Genomic DNA, 21,629 nt, shown 5'->3' with positions numbered 1-21,629 from the left:
TGGCTCCTTTATGGCAAATGCTTGAAGCACTGTTTATTCCAATGTGTAATAACAAGCACCAGAAAACAACATGCAACATTCTCCCCCCACCCCTGATCTGCAAGCCCGGAAGTAGGAGACCTATGACCATAATAATGGAGAGAACTCATGATCAGGAAGGGTCCTAAGTGGGCACACTGGCAGGGTCAGGGTTTACTAGGGCAAAGGGTAAGTGCCCTGTTTGTTGGCCTCCTGCAGCAGCTGGAGAAACCAGACACTTTCTTCTACCTCTGGCCCCACTAGGCAAAGCGGTGATGCCAGCCCTGGTTGGAGGAGACATGAATCCTATGCAAACAGCCCTGCCCTTGGGCACTTGGCCCAGCCTTCTGGAAGTAATGAAGTGAAGTAGTCTTTCCTTGTAGGGTGGCCAGGGAGAGAGAGGCCGTAGCCTAAATCAAGGCTCTTCCGGCTGAGGACAAGCCATCCTCTTGAGGAGAAAGAGCCTTCTCTGCTCTAGGGAAAGTTCTGGGCTAAGAGTCCTTGGCAGGACTGTGTGCCCACCCACTCCCCTTTCCCTAGTGAATGGCCAGTTGCTAACTCTGGCCTCCAAATGAGAACACTTTATCCATCACATTTCAAATAAATTATAAATACATACACAGAATCCAAACAAAGTTACAGTAGAAGCTGCTCACAGACCCTCACAGGGGCCAGCTTGAAAAAAAAAATGAAAGTCACCCCTTTGTTCTCTCTGTATCTCTGGAGCTGTAGGCAAAACTGTCTCCCCTTGTCCTTGAGTAACCATGGGGACAGCTCAGGACAGAGAGGTTCAGACATAGAAACAAACATTCTCATCCCCATCTCCTTTTTTCCTTCCTCAAATCCCTTCCCCAAAATCCAAAACAAAACAATACAAAACACTAGTTCTTTCACTGAAGGACTCTGGAGCATTTGAGGATGTAAATCTCACACTCCCCCCGTCAAGTGGGGAAACTCTGACTCAAAGAAGAAACGATTGGCCCAAAGGCAAAGGTCCTGACTCCTGGGTCCCCGGGTAATGCACATATTACTATGAATGATGTCTGGGGAAGTGAGGAGGTTAGAGGGGTTGACTCAGTCCTGAGGAGAGAATGGCACAGGGTACATTCACCATTGGGATAGTAAGTGGGCTAATTGGCACTGGATTGGAAAATGGCTGGATTCTACCTTCATCCTTCTCTGGGAAGCCTTATGGCTAGGGAGGACTGGAGTGTTGTGAGCTGAGGAGGAGACAGATACCCAGTTAGCATTGACTCTTAGGCCCTGGGGTCTAGAGAGGGACTGAAGGAGGTGTCAGGAAGAGGAGACACACCAAAGACACATATGGAACTGGGTCCCGAAGTGAAGAAGCACCAATAGCGTCGGCCTGCCCTGGACTGGGGTGTGTGTGTGTGTGTGTGTGTGTGTGTGTGTGTGTGTGTGTGTGTGTTGGGGTGGGGGGGCGAGCAGGATAGAACCTGGGACAAATGAGGAAGCAGGATAGGAATGAGGGCAAAGGGAGAGGGCATGTCCTTTTGTAAAGGTAAGGAGCGGAAGTATGAAAGAGGGGCCAGAGAAGGAGCAATGAGGTGAGGGTGGAGAAGGTCAGAGAGTAAGGAAGAAATGGGCCCATCCATCCATGTTCCTGGGGCTTTGGGGCAACTTAGCCTCATGATGGTCCTTTGGGCCCTTCCAAAGCCCCTGTTTCAACCCACAGGAAAGGAAGGAAGGCCTGGACAGACTTGGAAAAGGCTCTTGAATGCCTCAGACCCAAGAGGCTGGGGAAGGGAAATGGGCAGAGGTGTTCGATGGGGGGGGGGGGGGGGGCTGAGATGGAGATGCTCCTAAACCCCACGTGTTGTGTCCCAAGTGTGAGACCAAGCCCAAGAAGGAGGTAAGGGAGGAAGGTAAGGAGTTTCTAGGGCCAGTACGAGTTCAGGGTGTTGGTAGAAAGTGCCCCAGCCTGGAGGGGCGGGAGGACTGAGGGAATAGAAGAAACTGATTCCCGCCAAGTTTCCTGGCTTTAGTTTCTTGAAGTTTCAGCTCAGTTGCAATTTATTTGCTCCCCACTGAGTCTATGCCTCATCAGGACTCCCTGAAGACTGTTTTCCAGGCTAGTGGGCCTCCCCAATTCACACATGGTGAGCTCTGTGTGCAAGAAGAGGCCTGAGGAGTGAGAAGCATACTGAGCTTGGGCTGTCTGGAAATCAGTGCAGACAGAGGGCTTGGACAAGGGCAGTCACTGAAGAGGGGTCACTAAACCACTTGTGGGCCCTCCCTGCAACGGACCAAGGAGAAGGCTGCCAGCCAATTTCCCCTCCCCCCACTTTTATTGAGGCTGGACAGGTTGGTAGAAGTGGCTGCTAGGAACCAGTCCAAGGACTCTGGTCCCCTGCCCCCAACCCTCGCCTGCAGCAGAGGCTGTGAGGGTCTGAAAGATGCCTGGGTCCAGGCCGTAGACAAGCACTGAGTTCCTGCCATCTGGGACTCCAGCAGAAGGAGGGATAGGAAGCCACTGGGAGGGCTGTCGAGGTTTCTGACAGCTGATACCTGCCCATCCATCGATGTCTCCAAGCTCAAAGCCCAGAATAACGGGGGAGGGGATTAGAGGAGGAAGAAGAGGGAGGTCCTGGAAGCCGGAGGTGGTGGTGGAAGAGGTGCCGTCCTGTTCGGGAGTAGCCAGGTGAGGGCCGCTTACTGCTTCTCCACAGCTCCCTGCTCAGCTGCGCTCTCCTGGCTGGGGCCCTGGCCCTGGCCCTGGTCCTGGTTCTGCCCATGCCACGGGGTCTCCTTGAACACAAACCAACAGTTCCCAGCCCACAGGAAGAAGTTGATAAAGCCGAAGAGCTGCAAAGACATCAGGAGAGTTTGTGAGAAGAGTAATGGGGCATCAGGGGAACAAGGAGGGGAGTACCTGTGTGGGGGCGGCGAAGGACTGCAGAGGTGCAGAGGGCTACAAAGACTAAATGACCGAGAACTGGATATGGAGGCGGAGTTCGAGGCCGTCACCTGCTAAGTGGTTCCTTGGTGAACGTGTCTAACTCTGTGTACAGCATGCACCCACGCTGTGGCTTGGTCACTAGGAGAATCTGGCCCCCGGAGTGGAGCATCCTGCAAAGCACAGCCAAGGAGCAAGGGCTGTAGTAGCGCTGCCCACAGCACAAGGGGGACCCTGTTCCCAGAGCCTTTCGCAGGTGGGTGTGGCCAGAGCTGTCCAAGGTGCTCCTTCCGGAGGGCCAGGGACCCCGCCAGAGCTATAGTTAAATATTTATTCGAAACATTTAAAAACCTATCAGCGGGAAGTATTTAGGTGGAAGTGTCCTGACGTCTGCAATTAACTTTGAAATCCATTAAAAATAAGATGGATTGACAGATGAAGAGAGGCAGATAGAAACATGATCGAGCGAATGCAGTAAAATGTAATGGTACAGTCTAGGTGGTGAGTACGTGGCTGTGGGTGTTCGTTGTACAATTTTTCCAACTCTGCTGTATATGTGAAAATTTTTACAATAAAATGTTGGTGGATAAAACCTATCAGCAGTGTTCCAGCAAGGTCGAGGGGCTGCCTGGTGTGCCAGCCATTAAACCCTTCAGTTACTGGGCCTTCAGGGAGGTTCAGGCCGTTTTCAGGGCAGGCCTGAGGCAGCTGGGATGAGAGAGGGGCATTTGAAAAGCTTGAGGCCGCAGCTATTTACCAACTGATATGTAAACAGTCCAACTGGGGTGGCCAAAAATGTGCATACCAGCTGGACCCACCGTGGCCCAAAGGCCTTTTCTAGTCTGGAGGCCTGAGTGACAATGAGCCCCTTCTCACTCACCCTGGGCCTGCTCCCAACTTTAAGCCCAGCCACAGCCCTGCACTCCCCCTTCACACACACACATATGGTAAAGAGGCAGGAGGAGTGGGAGGCAGTCACAGACAGCAAGCCTGGAGGTGGGGAAAAAAGAAGGGAAATGGGAAGGCAGTGTGCAGAGAAGGAAGGGACAGGAGGCTAAGGCTAAGTGTCCCTCAGGTGCCCCACCCCCCGTCCCAAAATGTCTTCTCAGGGTCAGCTAGGGGTCAGCAGCCAGCATTCGGCACTGGGCCACTGGTTCCAGGTGCAGGGGATACCGGCTGTGGGGACACCTCTGTTCTTCTCAGAACCTGCTGCTAGGGCAAGCTTGGGAAGCTGGGACCTCTTCAGTGACCACAGGTCTCACCACAGAGATGTTGGCCAGTCCCATGGAGGGTGTGGCCCCGGCACTGCACTCTACTTCCTCTCCATGGCACACGGACATGGCTGCAGTCAGGCTGGATGGCTGTGTCGCCCCCTTGACGTCAGTCAGGCCCTTGCCCCAGGCAGCTGCTGCCACCAGCCAGAAGAAAGTGAAGGAGACAGTCACACAGAAGTCCTGGGAGGAGCAGAGGGACAGGAAATGCAATCATACCCCATGATTCCCCACTTCTTTTCCTCTTGCTATCATAATGCACTGGGGCCCTGGGGTCCCAAGCAGCTGCCTCTTTCTATCCTACCCAACACCTAGCACCTCAGGGAGCCCAGATTGTCCTAGAGAATCTGTTCACGGTCACCAAAGGAATTCTGCCACCGGGGGCTACCCCCTGGCCATGCCCTCAGAACTGAGGTCAAGTAACAGTGTACCAAGGCATCTGCTAGTCAGTGTCACTCCAAAACCCAAGTGGCCTAAACTCCTCAATCTCCCTTCCCAGCCTTTCCTTTTTCAAAAAAAATTTTAACGGGTTTTTCTTTTATTTATTTATTTTTCAGTGACATTTGACATACAATACTATATTAGTTTCAGGTGCACAGCATAGTGTTTAGGCATCCCAGCCTTTCCTTTGATCACCACTGCTCAGCTACAGCTGGTGGCAGAGCGAGGGCAGACTGTAGGAGACAAACAGGGTCCCCTAAGGCACCCCTTCCACCTTGCATGCCTGGGATAGGGAGAAAGTAAAGTGGGAATAATATTAATAATGGCTAACACTTAGTGAGGCTAACTATATACCAGCTATTTTACATACATTTTAATTTTATCTCCCCAGAGGCTGTGAGATAGGTACTATTTTACTCCCATTTTATAGCTGAGGAAATGAGGTTTAGAGAGATTAGGTAGCTTTTCCAAGAGCATACAGCTAGTAGGGGACAGTGCCAGGATTTGAACTCAGGCAGTGTGACTCCGGAGCCTGCTACTTGATGCTATTGTGCCTTCCTTGAGCAGAGCAAGCCATGGGAGGTTAGTAGAGGCAGAGTCCTGAGAGGTGGGCCTTCTGCTGGCCTGAAGAACTGTGGGAGCCACAGCACCTGAAGGGACCAACAGCAAAGAGCTGGAAAGGAAATTCAGGAGGCCCCACATATGGGTGTCCGGGACCCAGCAAAGCCACCATGTTTGTTCTCACCTCCAGCTCTGACCTCAGCCTCAGAACGTAGGTCTCCTCAGTTTCTCCCCCCAATCCTTTCTGGCCTGTCCCCACTCACCACCAGCGGGAAGCGCCTGTTCTCCGTGTAGAGGTTGTGGAATCGCAGGTAGAAAACCAGCGCAGCCATGGTGTAGAAGAAGGAAAAGATGCCCAGGGTCACGAAGAACTCGGCGGGGGCAGAGAAATCTCCCATGAGGTGCATGGTCTTAGTGTTGGGGTCACTGTCGTCACAGAGGGGCATCTCATACTGGACCCGGTTCAACCTGCAGGTGGCAGGGGAAGCCACCTTGAGCTCAGGGCAATCCTCTGCCTGCTGAGGGGTGGTCTGAGCTCGTTCTCACCCTAGGACTCTTACAGAGCCAAGACGGGGGCCATGCCGGGAAGCGTGTTTCTGGAGGGAACCTTGCACTCAAGACAGGAACTTCCCTAGAATTCTGGTCAAAACCTGCCTCCCATTCAGCCACCACCCCCATACTCATCCACGCTGCCCCGATATGGTGACCATGTATTTCCCAGTATCTCCAGGGCCCTTTAGGTTACAATCACAATATATATAGTTCATCTGTTTCTGGGATCCAAACCAGCAGGGAGAGCAGCTTCATTCTGCTCCAGAGAAGGCGCAGGCCCCAGTGACCAAGTTAAGGTTGGAATCACCCATTCTCAGGCCTACTTTAGGCCCTTCAATGAGACAATTGGACAAAACAAAGAGAAAAACAAAACACCCTAGTATATATAAGAGACAGTTCATCTAACTTGGCTGTTCCTTCTGAAAAGGTGAGAATGTCCTGATTCTCCTCTGAACACCTTAAGCTCTCAAATACCCAGGAAAGACTATCTTCTACCTCCTGCTCAGGTGTGCCTCCTTGTATTCTGGTGGTATCAAGTGTGCAGCCCCATCAACTCTTTGGGATTTAAGTAATAACAAACATCCTTACCTTCAAGGTGGGGCAGAGAATGCCAAGGCTCAGAGGGACCTACCCAACTTGCCCAGACTCCCATGAGCCTCCAGGCCAAGCTGCGTGGGTCCTCTCCGTAGGAGCTGTCGTTACCTGCTATTGGTTCTCTATGGACTGGAACACTTATAACAATGGTCTGAGTTTCCCTTCTATTTTTTTCTGGTCAGTGTGTCTGAAATGGGACCCAAGTCCAGAGGGGCACCCCGCAAACGGGCCGTAGGTTTCTGGACGAGGAAGACCTAGCAGGTCCCGCCGATCCAGGTGAGAGGTTGTGTGGGGTCAGGATCAATTCCTGCTCACCTGAAGGGATAGCCGAATGAGACGATGATGGAGCTCACGTCCTTGGCTTCGTTGTTGCAGCGAACCATTGCTCCTGTCTCCCCGCTGTAGGAGCCGCAGCACCCGAAGGCGAAAATAGCAAAAAGCTGAGGAAGAGTGAAGCGCCTTTGAGTGTCAGAAGGCCACAGCGGGCCAAGGTACATCCCTTCAGAACCACCCTCTGACTCTCAGGAGGTGCACCTCTGGGGTGGGGGCAGGATTCCCTTTGATCAGGTTCCTCCTGGGCAGGGACCCATGACTTCCATTCATCTTTCAGCCTCAGGGTGCTGGATTCACTGCACAGGGTGCTGGACCAAATGGCCAAATGAGTAAAGGTGACTTTGAGTGGTGTCTGGGAGGGAGATGAGGAGAGAGGAAATGGACGGTTTCTAGGTCTCCTCACGGGATGTGACATTCGGGATCACAGGTAACCTCCTTTAGATGATGATTAGCCCAAATCAATTTAGGCTTTTGGAAACTTCTAGCTCAAAGCTGGACTTGACTTTGCTCCCCAACGGAGACGTACCCTGGAAATAGATTCCCCTGCCCCAACCTAGATCTGGCACGCATGGAATTCTTTCTATTTCTCCTCTGAAGCCGTCATTGAACCCTGTCATTCATTACCTTGGGGCTAACTTTGACTGGCTTCCTGCCTCAGTGGAGGTATCTTTAGAGGGGACAACTGCTGCCAAGCCTTCAGAGGGGCCAAGGGGCAGGGGCCATGCTGCTGTCCCATGGTACCGCCAGCCTATCCCCACTTCCCCCAAAGGCACCTTTCCTTTCAGCAGCAGTGCTGGCTGGGTCCGCTGACAGTCCTGGCTCAAGTCCAGAGAAAAGCACCCTCCACTTGCCTCCACTGCTTTCCCAGTGGTGTCTCCCTTTGTAATCTGTTGATGCTGCTACTTCTCAGGGTTAAGAACCGGAGGCGTTTCAGGTCACTTGAATTATTTTCCTCTCATTTTACTAAACCTCCTGTCTTGAGTGAAATGCAAGTCCCTCATGTTATGATTTTCAAATCTCTTTCTGGGAAAACACAATTTGATTAGAAAAGGAGGTGATAAATTGGAATTCCTTATCCTCCCATATCATCTTTCAGGCCCCATGTCCTTGGCTTGTACGTGATGTAATCATTCTTATTTAGCAGGGAGCTTATTCTCTAAATTGTTCATTTTCTCTATGTTTCTCTGTGGCTTAGTGTCTCAGACATTAAGCATCTAGAAGACAGCTAATCCGCACCCCAGTCCTGCATCCAGAGTTTAGAACAGAGTTGTGTGCGTATTTTTTGCCTAATGCTCAAGAGTGTCCTGGAGTGAAAAGAAACCCGGATGAGGAGTCTGGAAATCTGGCTTCTAGTGCTGGCCCTGTCACAAGTTAGCTGGGTGGCCTCAAGTAAGTCGCTCTGCTCTCTGAGTCTGTTTCCTCACCAGTGAAATGAGGGGTTTGGAGTAGGCATTCTGGAGGCCTTTTCCAACTGTGATTCTCTCACTTTCTGAGGGTAATGCTATTAGTGTGCTCTTGGCCGGGCTTGCCAGCAGCTGCACTCAGCCCCCGGGTGGTGTCTGGTGCCACTGCCCCCCCTTGCATTGCCTGGCCAGGCACATCTCTGTGCTGGAGCCAGACCCTCCTCCTGCCCCCTTTAAAGGTCATAATGGGCACCTTTCTCTTTCCAGGAGGTTTTGTTCAGACAAATAAGAATTGTGTCCATTAAAAAAATGTCCAAGAAAGGAAATAGTATAACCTCTCTCCAATGCCTGAACAACCTCCTCATCTGACTTAAATTTCCCAGGCTGCTGTAGGGCCCTGGGGATTCATCTTCCTGACAGAGCTGGAGAGAAGTCACCCAAAGCCTCTGCGTCATGACCCTTGACACACTTCAAGTCGCCTACCTGGCGTCACAATGGAACTTCTCTAGCTCTTCCTCAGAGGAATTCTCTACTCTTTTGTCAGCTCTGTGACTCTCTGATTCCTCTGAAGAGTTTCTTTATTCCTCTTAGCTTCTGGTGTCCAACTGGACATAATTAGGGTGTCACACTTTAGGAAGGGCAGCACAGTTGGATATATTTTTACCTGTTGGCAATTACTCAGTGAATGGCTGTATACAGGTTCCTTAAGAACACAGGTATTCCGACCTGGGGGCAAGGAATGCTCAGTTATGGAGCCTTCTCTCTGACACCAGCACTCTCTTGACAGACACTCCTGAACATCTTCAGAAAGGTGACATTTGCTGAGCTTCTAGTATGTACCAGGCACACGGCTCTGGGGACCAGTACTTACCGGTGAACAAAAGAGAAAACAGTCTCTGTACTGTGGAGCTCAGACCCTAGAGCTCTCGTATCCACGACAGTCGCCACTAGGCAAGGGTGCCCATTTAAATTTACATTAATCCAAATTAAATGAAATTTAAAATTCTCGGGCTCCGTCACACTAGCCACATTTCAAGTTCTCAACAGCCACATGGGCTGGCAGGGGCCATACTGGATAGCCCATTAGAGAACTCTTCCACGATCACCAGAAGTTCTGCTATGTCTAGGTGGTATCTTGAGGTTCTGACAATCCCGAACCCTGCTTTATGATTCCTTTCTAGGCAAAATAGACCCACAATAACTTTAGTCTTAACTGTATTCTATTCTGATTCTTTGAAAGCCAAGACTCTCTAAACACTTTATATAACTCGTACTTAACCAGAATATATCATTAAATCTGAACATCACACAGTGAAATAGTGCCAGATGACAGAAAGTTTGCTCTAAGTGGACGAAGGGCAAGATCTGAGGAGAATCTCACAGGTTCACAGAGCAGCAGAGCAAAAAAAGGATCTCAGAGCTTATCAAATGCCACAGTCTCATTACATAGAGGTGGAAACTAAAGTCCCAAAAGATTGAGTGACTTTCCCAAGGTCACATTTAGCCAACGTGAGGTCCAGGCTTAGGATTTGCATATCCTGATACCCTGTCCAGGGCTCTTTCTACTGCATTCATCCATTAATCAACAGTTATTGAGCATCTACTTTGTGTCAGATGCTGGAGACATGAAGATGAATAAGACCGATGGCTACTCTCAAGAGTTTACATCCAGAGAGGAGAATGTCAGGCTCAAACAAACAAACAACAAAAAACTAAACCTTGCTTCACAGAGTTATTAGGGCCGAAAAAAGAGATCTGTACTATGTGCAGGGAGGATTGTAAGGAGGGAGGGAGTAGTTCTGCCCCTGGGATGAAGGAGCAGCGAGACACCCTCTCCCAGCCCCCTCCATTTTCTGCACCAACTTTGCTTTCTTTCCTAACTGTGCCAGGTGACTGAGCCACAGAGAAGAGCCGGAAAGAACTAAAACCACCCCCTGTCACCAAGTACAAGTGTCTGAGTTGAGTAAACTGCTCATAAAACACAGGCAGGAAGGAGAGATGGAGTCCTTGGGATAAGGAGGGATCTCTGGAGTTCTGGGGCCACGCAGTCTCCCTCCTCTGGAACCTGCATCGCTGGGGACAGCGACGGTCTTCACTGCCTGCCGCCTCCTCCTCCTGCCCCTGCATCTCTTTTGGAAGCTATCAGAATAGCCTTGCCAGTTTTAAGGATGAGGCCCCACTTTGGTGCTGACTTACTTTTGGGGATCATCTTGTGTCAGTCCTGAGAACACTAACGTCCCCAGTTCAGGCAGGGTACAAGGAAGACCAGTTCTGCCCCCAAAGCCTGCTCCCACAATTACCTCATTGACTTATGGACTCTGGTGGCGTACTCTCACATTTCCCACACTTACCGAAACAGGTGATTTTCATTACAGAGACCCCCGGAGTCAAAATAAGTGACTTTGGCACCTCAAAGGTGAATTGTTCATCAGGACACCCCCCGTTAATGATACTATGAATTCTTAAGGGAATAGCAACTGAGTAATCCAGAAGATTCTTTTGTACTTGACCCTCAAAGAGAGGATTTGGCAGTGACATTTGAATAATCTCACCAAAGGACAAGTCTAGCTGACAGTTTGCATACAGGGGAAAGTTAAGGGTCAGGGGAGGTTCGAGAATAGGAGGGAAAGGAACCAACACTTACAGAATACCTCCTGGACCGCCAGACTTGCCATGGTCTTCTTGAATGCTCAGATGCTTTACAGATAGTACCTCCTAGAATCCTCCCAGTGAGGCCATGTGACAGATCTTACCCTCACTTACAGGTGAGAACTCGAGGCCCATAAAGTTTCATCACTTACCCTACGTTCCACAGCTAGAAAGCAGAGGAGATGGGATTTAAACCAAAGCCCATCCGACCTCAAAGTCTGCTTTTTTCTCTTTTAAAAAAAAAACTAGTTCTCCAACAGTTGGTCGATGCACGTTATTTCACTGGCTTAGTATATATAGACTTGGTGAGACCCGAATTGGAATTGAGGTGAGATTAGTTAATTTTTGAATTTCACAAAGATACTCTAAGCCAAGCTCCTGGCTAGTAAAAGAATGAAAGAATAACATTACTTTCTTCTTACCAGGATTGCAGTAAAAAGTTTTCAATAATCATTACAATAACTGCAAGATTTATGCCTCCCCCGGCCCCACCTCCCACCCCTTTTTCAATCAGGAGCATTTGATCCCTCCAAGCAGGAAATGAGTGAAACTTCCCAAGTGACATTTTCCCTGTCAGTTCTGGTGCTGATTCCTGTGTACTTTTATGTTAGCTCATCCGCAAAGATCCAACGTAAGTGAAACTCACGCTCTGAATTTAGGTTACGAGGATGGTAGTAAAAGCAAATCAAGTCTCTTTACGAGGCTGCCCTTCAAATGAAGGCTGAGCTGAGAGTCCAGCCCTGGGTCCCTGGATGGAACATTATGAGAGAGAGGTGTATCCTCTCTCTAAGAAGTTGAGGATCCTAAAAATCAAACAGGTCTTAACTCTTAGGGATCAGGGCTAAGCCTGGGAGGAGACTGCACCACTTCCCTACGCATCGCTTTGTGCAGCCTTTATAGAAATGTTGCGGATACTGGGGCCAAGGGGTGGGGGAGGGGATGAAAAAAGGAAAGAGGGTTGAAAAAGGAAGCTTTTCAGAATCTCCCCATGGAAGATGATTCCATGGTCCAATAACTTCATTGTTCCCCTAGTCCCTTGACAGTATTTCTCCATTTCCCCTTAGATCCATTTGTCTAGTGTAATGATAAAATTGTACTCTTACATTTCAGGCTCTGCTCCTCCAGATTGCTCATAATGGTTCCCTAGTTCTGAGTGGCAGTCACATAGGGCCTTAATATCATCCTTATATGGCCCCCTCTGGTACCCAAGTGGAGGGTCACAACAGGAAAGTGGGGGGAGGTGAAAGAGCTCAGTCAGCAGTCTGTCCAACTGTTCTTGAGGCAGCAGGGAGCGTGGAAAGTCCCCACCAGGTCCCAGAGTTTGCACTTGGAAGCTTCCCAATTTGGCCTGTAGCCCCAGTCAGGGTCTCAGATATCTCAGAGATAACCCCAAATGCACTATTGAACCCTGAATTCCAGATTTGATGATTCTCATCCAAACAGTGATTTAAGAGTCGGTGACACGGTGCAAACTCCTGTCTCCAGTGAGTTAAAAGCCCTTTAAAACTCAATCCTCCTCAGTATTAATGGTAACTTATTCCATAGCTGAATTCTGTGCTAAAAGCACATTAATAAGTTATTCACACACCATTTGGTGTGTGGATAGTCTAACTTCAAGCTCTTCTGGGATAGTACACTAAATGCTCCCAACAAGTCTTTATGATTTAAAAGAGCGACTGCACCTGTCCACATGCCTTATACCCAGGAGGCCTTGGGCACTGGGAAGGACAGAGAGCATACCACTGTCTCAAAGTACCAGTGAAGCAAGGAGCTTGTGTTTACCCTAGACCGTTATGGGGGAAACTGAGGTTCTGGGTGAGGATTTTGAATGAACGGCAATACTCTAGAATGCCAACCCATTTATAGCAGAAGGGGATTGGTGTGATCAACACTTGAATAATGTTGGAAACTGAGGTCCAAAGAAGTGACTTGCCCAAGCTCACATAGCTGAAAAGGCAGGTCCAGGTCTGGAACGTAGAGCCCCGGCTTCCCAGCTCAACGGTCTTATTCTACAATCCGCATTGTGGCCACACTGTGAGTTTTACTGTCTTATTTTTTTTCTCTTTTATTTAATCCTAGAGCCATGAACTCCACTCATTCATTCATCCACCCCCTCAGTCAGTTACAGGAACCCAGATTACTCTAGTGACTTCAAAAGGGCAACAGCCAGCTGGGGGACACTGTCCCCTGAGTCCACCTCCAGGGTCAGTCAGGTCCTGATGGGTTTGGTTGTGGGATGGTTTCCATCACCTGCCTCTTTCCCTCCTCTGTCCTCCGCGGCTTTCCTCATCCCCCTTGTCCTCCTCCCCCCTCCCGACACCGAGGAGTGGTATGTGCAGGATCAGAGTTCTGGAAAGGTTACACCCGAATCCTCTCGCCCGGGTGAAATGTGAGCGCCCTGGGCAAGGGCTCCTTGCACATAGAAGGAACGAATCCCGGACTCCGCATGCCTTGCTACTCACCCTCCTGCCACCAAGTGCTGGAGAAGCAGCCCCAGCCCGCCCCTCCCCCGCCCACCTGTCGCCGCCCCCCACCCTCCCACCGCGACCGGCCGCAGGACCTCCCCGCCCCCCCACTCCGGCCACATTGCTTCGGGTCAGCGTCACAGCCCAGGCTCCCGAAATAGCCCGCGGCCAGGACAGCGACTCACCCACTGGAGAACTTTGATGAAGCCCAGCGGCTCCTCCAGCCGCCGCCAGCGCAGCCCCACTAGCAGGCGGTCCACCTGCGAGACAGGCGGGCCGGGGGTCAGTGTGGTGGGGGACCTCGGGAAGGCGCTGCTCCACCTCGTCCCACCCACACTAGGGAAAGGGGGCGGCATAAGCGGGGAGAAGGGGAGGTGAGAGAGCCCCAGGGGCGCGAGGGGAGTACCTGCTGGCGCGGCGACTTGTCCGCCGGGCGACTCGAGCTCTCCGTCGAGGACATTCTGGCGCAGCGGGGCCGGGGCGCGGCGCTGGGGCTCGGCTCCCTCGCCCGGAGGCTGCGGGGTCCGCGGTCGAGCTGGGGGCTGCTGGCCCACGGTGGGGCTCGCGAGCGGTGGCGGAGCGCTAGCGGCCGGTGGTGGCCCGGGATCCAGGCTGGCGAGGTGGGTCGCGGGGGCGCTGCTGCTCGCTCTCGCCGAGGTCACGGCCGCCGCGCTGCCCCTGCGGCTGCAGAAAGCCCCCGAGCCCGATTCAAACTTCTGTCAAACTCGACAGCGAACTTGGCAGCCGAGTCACGTGGCGTGCTCTCGGGAACCCTCCTCCCGCCCCCCGCTTCGCTGTCTGCCCGCAGGGCGCCTTAAAGGGACCCGTGGCCTCCGTGGGCAGCTGGGCCACAAGGGGGCTCCAGTTCTTTGCCAGAAGCTTTCAGGGCCGATCCCAAGAGAGACTCCCACGGCTGCTCCAAACCCACTGCCAAAGTCGGGCACTAGCCTGGCTCTCTGGGATGCACCTGTTCCTAGCTTATCTTTCCTTATTTCCCTTCCACACCACAATACTCAGAAACTTAAGGATTTTCGTAAGGTAGTGTCAGTGCTGAAATAAGGTTTTAAACCTTACGGTTAACAAAGCACTTGCTTTCAAAATCTTTGAGAGCCGGTACAGATGAAAAGGGCAATAGAATACACATTGCTCACTTTTTATTCGGTCTGGTTAGGCGTTGCTTTGAATTTTTTAAACAACAAAATGCATTTGTATGTAACGATTTAAAAGTTCTTAATCTTTTAAAGGTATAAACTCAACGTCCGTTGAAATAGCCATCACTGTTTAAATGAGTGAAAATAAAGTCTGAGGAATAGGGGGTCCAGAGAATGTAATTTGTATTGAAAAGTTGACGTTGTTGCATTATGATCGACCTTAAATCGGTCTCTAACTTTCAGGAGCCTCCAGTGAACAGCCATGAATTTTACACATTTGGGTTCCCGGATTGTAAATGGAAGGAGTGAAAGGTTAAGTGATTTGTCCAAGGTCACGGAGTGAGCCAGCGGGCGGTGCCAGGACGAGAGAACCCGCCCTTGCCTCACATCCACCTCCTCAGTTATTCTTGGAGGTCTCCTCTGGTACTTCACAAGGACTGTTTTTCGAACAAACCAGTTACTTATTGTTAATCAATTCATTCCCCCACTGAGTAAGTGCCTTCCTAAGGTTGGGTAGGAGGGAGTGGCTGGGATCAGGTCACCTGGAGTTGATGGAAACTTCTCGGGTAGATTGCCATGAGAATCTAGGCTAAATAAGGAACAACTGAGTCCTCAATTCAGTTCTTAATACATTATTCTGTAGTCTTAGTTTCCTTTCCTATGGAATAATATTAATTTCTGTCCTACTTACTGTATAAGGTCATCGTGAGGGTGAAGTGGTGCGATGTGTGTAAATGCCCACACTACACAAATATAAAACGATACCTCTTACCAATGTGTACAACACTATGCGTACAGAATACAACACAATCAGAAAAGAATCAGAATAAGACAGCAAAAATCCACATACCCACCAACTAAGCTTGTTAACACTTTGCTTTGTTTGTCTCACATCCATTCTTTCAAAGCAAAACGAAAATTGTGTATAAAATCAAGCCGGCTTGTACGTTCGAATCATCGCCTCCCTCTCTCCTTTCTCCCCAGAAGTAACCACTATCCTCTGCTGAATTTGTTTTCTACCAGCTTCATGCACATTTTAACACTTGTACTCTCTGTATAACTATATATAGAAACAATACATAGAAATTCACCACAGTACTATTTTTTAGATTGTTTTAAACTTTATATAAATATTATGTTTTAGGTAACCTTCTTAAACTTGCTTTTTTAGTTAATGTTGTGTTTATGAGAGTCGTCTAGCCTGACATAGGGACCTTTAGCTAGTTCATTTTAGTTACATAGAATTCCACAACATACCTAGACCACAGTGTACTTACTAATTCTCATATTGATGGACATTTCGGTTATTTCCAAATATGTACTCTTCCACACAGCGCTGCATTGAAAGTGTACACATCTCCTTGTGCACATGTGCGTAAGTTGCTACACAGTACTGAATTTCCAAATTTCCTTTTGTTTTTATTTTCTTAAACACAAAGGTAAAAAAAGAAAATTTTATGATCTATTATATAAACTGAAACAAAAGTTTTACAAAACATTCTCATATTTGCTATTCCATTTCCTTAAAAAAAAATTACGGTCACCCAAATATAGATCCTGCTTTTGGGGGCCTAAAGTTTATAATTTGAGGGACCTCTTTAGAAAAAGAATACAAAATTATAAATAAAAAATTAGTAACCAGGCCTTGGAAAAAGCTTTGCAAGTGAGAGGGCCTGAAACAAGCTTTATTAGTTTTAGGGTAAATATCCCTCTGAGTAGACACACTAGATTGATTTAATGGTTCACTAATAATAGGTCTCTATAAGCAGTTTGATAAACATTACTCTATACCTAAAAATGAGCTGGCTAAGTCTTAAGATGTGAACATTTCAACTTTGAGTTTTGATAAATGTATATATCCATGTAATCACTACCATGATCATGACATAGAACTTTCCCATCATTCCAAAGAGCTCCCACTTGCCAATCCCCAGGCAACACTAATCTGCTCTGTCATTATAAATTAGTTTTGCTTTTTCTAGCATTTCAAATAAATGGAATTATGCACTATGTACTCTTTTGTGTCTGCCTTCATTCACTCAGCATAATGATTTTGAGATTCATCCATATTGTTGCACTTATCAGTAGTTTGTTCCTTTTTGCTGTTGAATAGCATTCCATCATATTATGAAATATTATCCATCACAGTTTGTTTATCTATTCACCTGCCAATGTATATTTATGTTGTTTTTCTTTCTCTCTCTCTGTCTCTCTCTGTCTCTCTCTCTCGCTTTGCTACGAGTAGAGCTGCTATAAACATTCTTGTATAGGTTTCTGAGTACACATAAGCGTTTATTTCTAGGGTGAGTACCCAGAAGTGGGATTTCTAGGTTATATGTAAATAAATGTATGTTTATACGAAACTAGAAAACTGTTTTCAAGAGTCTCTGTGCCATTTTGCTTTCCCATCAATGAAGTATTCCAGTTGTTTTGCATTTTTTCTAGCACTTGGCATTATTAGTTATTGCTTTTTTAAGCCATTCTAAAAATACATAGTGGTAGCTCATTGAGGTTTTAATTTGCATGTCCCCCATGGCTAATGATGTAAACATCTTTTAATGTGCTTATTTGCTACCTGTGTATCTTCTCTGGTGAAATGTCTCTTCAAGTCCTTTGCCCATTTTTTTTTTAAAAGATTTTATTGGGGAAGGGGAACAGGACTTTACTGGGGAACAGTGTGTACTTCCAGTTCTTTTTCCAGCTCAAGTTGTTGTCCTTTCGATCTTAGTTATGGAGGGCGCAGCTCAGCTCCAGGTCCAGTTGCCATTGTTAGTTGCAGGGTGCGCAGCCCATGTGCCCCCTATCTCTTGGGGGAATTGAGGAATGAAACTGGCAACCTTGTGGTTGAGAGCCCACTGGCACATGTGGGAATTGAACGGGAAGCCTTCGGAGTTAGAAGCATGGAGCTCCAACCGCCAGAGCCACCGGGCCAGCCCCCTTTGCCCAGTTTTATACTGGGTTGTTTGTTTCTCACAATTGAGTTCTGAGAATTCTTTATATATTCCGAATGCAAGTCCTTTGTTGGATATGTGAGTCACAAATATTTTCTCCCAGTCTGTAGTTTGCCTTTTCATTCTCTTAACACTGTCTTTTGCTGAGCAAGTGTTTTACATTTTGGTGAAGTCTAACTTATTTATTTTTTAGTGGATCATGCTTTGGACATCACGTCTAATAACTCTTTTCCTAACCTTTGGTCACAAATATTTTCTTCTATGTTTTATTATGTTTTACAGTCTTATGCTTTACATTTAGATATTTTTGAGTTATTTTTGTATAAGATTGAGATTTAGGTCAAGGTTCTTTTTTTTTTCTTTTGGCATGTAGATGTCCAATTGTTCTAACACCAGTTTTTGAAAAGACCATACTTTCCATTTAATTGCTTTTGCACTTTTGTGAAAAAAATCAGTTGCCATATTTGTGTGAGTCTATTTCTGGACTCTCTACATGATCTATGGGTCTGTACCTTTGCCAATAACAGACTGTGTTGGATACTGTAAATCTTAAAATAGAGTAATATGATTCCTCCAACTTCTGTCTTCTTCAAAATTATTTTAGCTATTCTAGTTCCTTTGCCTTTCAAATAAATTTTAGGATCAACTTATCTATATCTACAAAAACTTCTGCTGGGATATTGATTGAAATTTCATTTCTACAGATCGGTTTAAGCAAAATGAATATCATTACTATGTTGTATTTTCCAATCCATGAACACAGTATGTGTCTCCATTTATTTAGGCCTTCTTTGGTTTCTTTCACCAGCATTTGCAGTTTTCAGTATACAGGTCACGTAAATGTTTTGATAGCCTTATATATGAGTATTTAATTTTTGAGGAGCCATTATAAATGGTATCATTTTAAATTTAAGTTTCCATTGGACAATTGCTAGTACATAGAAATATGATTGATTTTTTTCTGTTGATCTGGTATCCTGTGACCTTTCTAAACTTACATTTAAGTACCATGAATTTTTTGTAGATTTCTTGGATTTTTCTATATGGATAATTATGTTGTCTGCAAATTGGGACATTTTTATTTCTTTCTTTGCAATCTATTTGCCTTTTATTTTTTTCCTTGTCTTATTGCACTGGCTAGGATTTCCAGTCCATGGTGAGAGCAGACATCCTTTGCCTTGTTCCTGATCTTAAGAGAAAGTGTTCAGCCTTTCACCATTTAGTATCATATTAGCTGTTGGTTTTTTAAAGATTCCCTTTATCAGGATGAGGAAGTTCCTTTCTATTCCCAGTTTGCTGAGAGTTTTTACCATGAACGGATATATATATATATATATATATATATATATATATATATATATATATATGTTTTATAGTCTAATGCTTTACATTTAGATATCTTTGAGGTTTTTTTTTTTTTTTTTGTATAAGGATGATTTTTAGGTCAAGGTTCTTCTTTTTCTTTTGGAATGTAGATGCCAATTGTTCTAACACCAGTTTTTGAAAAGACAATACTTTTGAAAAGACTATACACACACACACACACTAGAATTTTTTTTTTAATTAAACTTTATTGGGGTGACAATTGTTAGTAAAGTTACATAGATTTCAGGTGTACAATTCTGTATTACATCATCTATAAATCCCACTGTGTGTTCACCACCGAGAGTCAGTTCTCCTTCCATCACCATATATTTGATCCCCTTTACCCTCAACTACCACCCCCCTCCCCACTTATCCTCTGGTAACCTCTAAACTATTGTCTGTGTCTATGAGTTTTTGTTTCTCATTTGTTTGTCTTGTTCTTTTGTTGTTTTGGTTTATATACCACATATCAGTGAAATCATATAGTTCTCTGCTTTTTCTGTCTGACTTATTTCACTTAGCATTGAAATCTCAAGATCCATCCATGTTGTCACAAATGGTCCTATTTCATCTTTTCTTACCGCCGAATAGTATTCCATTGACACACTAGAATTTAAGAACTTTTAGGGTCACAGCAAAACTGGGCAGAAAGTGCAGAGAATTCCCACCTTCCCACCCCATCCCACACAGCCGTTCCCATAATGAATCATTTATTTGTTGCAATCAATAACCCAACACTGACACATCATTATCGACCAAAGACCATAGTTTACATCAGGGTTTACTCTTTGAGGTACATATTCTATGGGTTTTGACAGAAGTATAATGACATGTATCCACCTTTATAGCATCACACAGAGTAATTTCACTGCCCTAATAATTTTCTGTGTTTCACCTGTTCATCCCTTACTGCCCCCAACTCCCTGGCAACTACTGATCTTACTGCTTCCATGGTTTTGCTTTATCCAGAATTTCATAGAGTTGGAATAATTCAGGATGCAGCCTTTTCAGATTGGCTTCTTTCAGTTAGTAATATACCTTTAGGTTCCTCTATGTTTTTGATGGCTTGATAGCTCATTTCTTTTAGTGCTGCATTATATCCCATTGTATGGATGTATCACAGTTTATATATCCATCATCTGCTGAAGGACATCTTGGTAGCTTCCAAGCTTTTGCAATTATGAATAAAACTGATATAAACATTCATGTGCAAGTTTTTATATAGACTTTATATAGACTTATAAGTTTTCAAGTCATTTGAGTAAATATCAAGGAGCGTGACTGCTGGATTGTGTGGTAAAAATACGTTTAGTTTTGTAAGAAACTGTGAAACCATATTCCAAAGTGTACCATTTTGCATTCCCAACCAGCAATGAACTTTTTCTCCAAATCCTTGTCAGCATTTGATGTTGCTAGTGTTTTGGATGTTAGCCATTCTAATAGGTGTGTAGTGGTATCTCATTATTGTTTTAATTTACAATTCCCTAATGACATGATGTTGAACATCTTTTCATATGCTTATTTGCCACCTGTATATCTTCTTTGGTGAAGTGACTGTTCAGATCTTTTCCCCATTTTAATTGGGTTGTTCATTTTCTTATTGTTGAGATTTAAAAGTTCTTTGTATGTTTAGGATAAAAATCCTTTATCAGATATGTACTTTGCAAATATTTTCTCCCAGTCTTTGGCTTGTCTTATTCTCTTGAGAATGTCTTCCACATATCAGAAGTTTTTAATTTTAGTGAAGTCCAACTTTTCAATTTTTTCTCTCTCATAGGTCATGCCTTTGGTGTTATATCTAAAAAGTCATCACCATTGGTGAAAAACAAAGGGGGAAAAATTTCATCAAAACCCAAGGTTGTCTAGATTTTCTCCTGTGTTATCTTCTAAGAGTTTTATAGTTTTGCATTTTACATTTTGGTCTATAATCCATTTTAATTTTTGTGAAAAGTATGAAGTCTGTATTTAGAGACACTTTGCATGTGGATGTCCAGTTGTTCAAGCACCATTTATTGAAAAGCCTATCCTTTCTCCATTGAATTGACTTTACTCTTTTGTCAAAGACAAGTTAGCTATTAATATATTTTTGTGGGTATATTGATTCATTATTGAATATTGAATGAGCCTTGAATTTTGGGGCATGTTATTCTTTATGTATATTCTGCAATATATATTTATATATTATCTATTATATGTCACTGAGTTCAATTTCCTAATATCCATTGAGGACTTTTGCATCTATGTTCATGAGGGCTATTGGTCTGTAGTTTTCTTTTTTGGACTCTCTTTGTTTGGTTTTATTATCAAGGTAATGATAGCCTTCTAAAATGAGTTAGAAAATGTTCCCTTCTTTTATATTTTCTGGAGAGCTACAGCTTTTTATTTTATTTATTTATTTATTTATTTATTTATTTATTTTTCTCCTGCACACCATTCCTCTCTGCCCTGCTGAGAGCTACTGCTTTTTAAAAAACTGACATCATATTGTAATCAAACCAACTGTACAGTAAAGGTATCATCACTCTCTCAGTACTTTTTTAAATCCATAAAATTATTCCTTAGCAATATTTCATTTTTAAAAAATCCTGCCTGTTAGTAGTAGAGGCACCCTACAAAAGGAGATTAACCACTTGCCAAGTTTCTGTCCTAATAATTTTTTGTTCAATTGTTTTAGATAATCTTGGGAGACACTAAAGGCTTCTTGGACTTTTGGTAAAATGAATTCTACTATCAGGAATCCTAATTATGTTGGATTAGGATTTATAAACTATTTATAAAGGCCTAATACACTTCAAAAACCATTTAATCTTCATACATTCTTCAGAAGGAAATAGTTTAAGGGGAAATATACATATGAAAGTAAGAATCAACAGCTGTTATTGTAATGAAAAATAAAAATCATGACAATTATTGTGTGAAACAATGATTTAAAGATTTGTTTTTTTCAGGAACTAGTGA

The 21,629-nt window shown here is 45.6% G+C and overlaps 1 protein-coding gene across 3 annotated transcripts; it reads right to left on the bottom strand.

The window, feature by feature from the left end:
- Positions 1 to 4: 4 nt before the first annotated feature.
- Positions 5 to 13,973, bottom strand: SYPL2 (synaptophysin like 2). Of its 3 annotated transcripts, none has more exons than XM_019730507.3 (7): positions 13,719 to 13,970; positions 13,611 to 13,685; positions 13,390 to 13,464; positions 6,670 to 6,794; positions 5,472 to 5,676; positions 4,198 to 4,389; positions 5 to 2,844 (listed from the first exon to the last, which is right to left on the bottom strand). In XM_019730507.3, exons 2-7 carry the CDS (start codon positions 13,662 to 13,664, stop codon positions 2,692 to 2,694), a joined length of 804 nt encoding a protein of 267 aa, XP_019586066.3. In that variant the 5' UTR covers positions 13,665 to 13,685; positions 13,719 to 13,970; the 3' UTR covers positions 5 to 2,691. The 3 variants fall into 3 exon arrangements, with proteins under 3 accessions (XP_019586066.3, XP_019586065.3, XP_074174873.2); XM_074318772.2 differs by adding an exon at positions 3,007 to 3,108 and having other exon boundaries at positions 2,709 to 2,844; positions 13,611 to 13,973; XM_019730506.3 differs by having other exon boundaries at positions 13,611 to 13,970.
- Positions 13,974 to 21,629: the final 7,656 nt, after the last annotated feature.

Source organism: Rhinolophus sinicus, chromosome 7, assembly GCF_057876585.1.
Source record: "Rhinolophus sinicus isolate RSI-liver-muscle chromosome 7, RSI-T2T, whole genome shotgun sequence".
NCBI classification, from domain to species: Eukaryota; Metazoa; Chordata; class Mammalia; order Chiroptera; family Rhinolophidae; genus Rhinolophus; species Rhinolophus sinicus.
The sequence above is the reverse complement of the archived record's forward strand: the minus strand, read 5'-3'. Positions and strand labels throughout refer to the sequence as shown.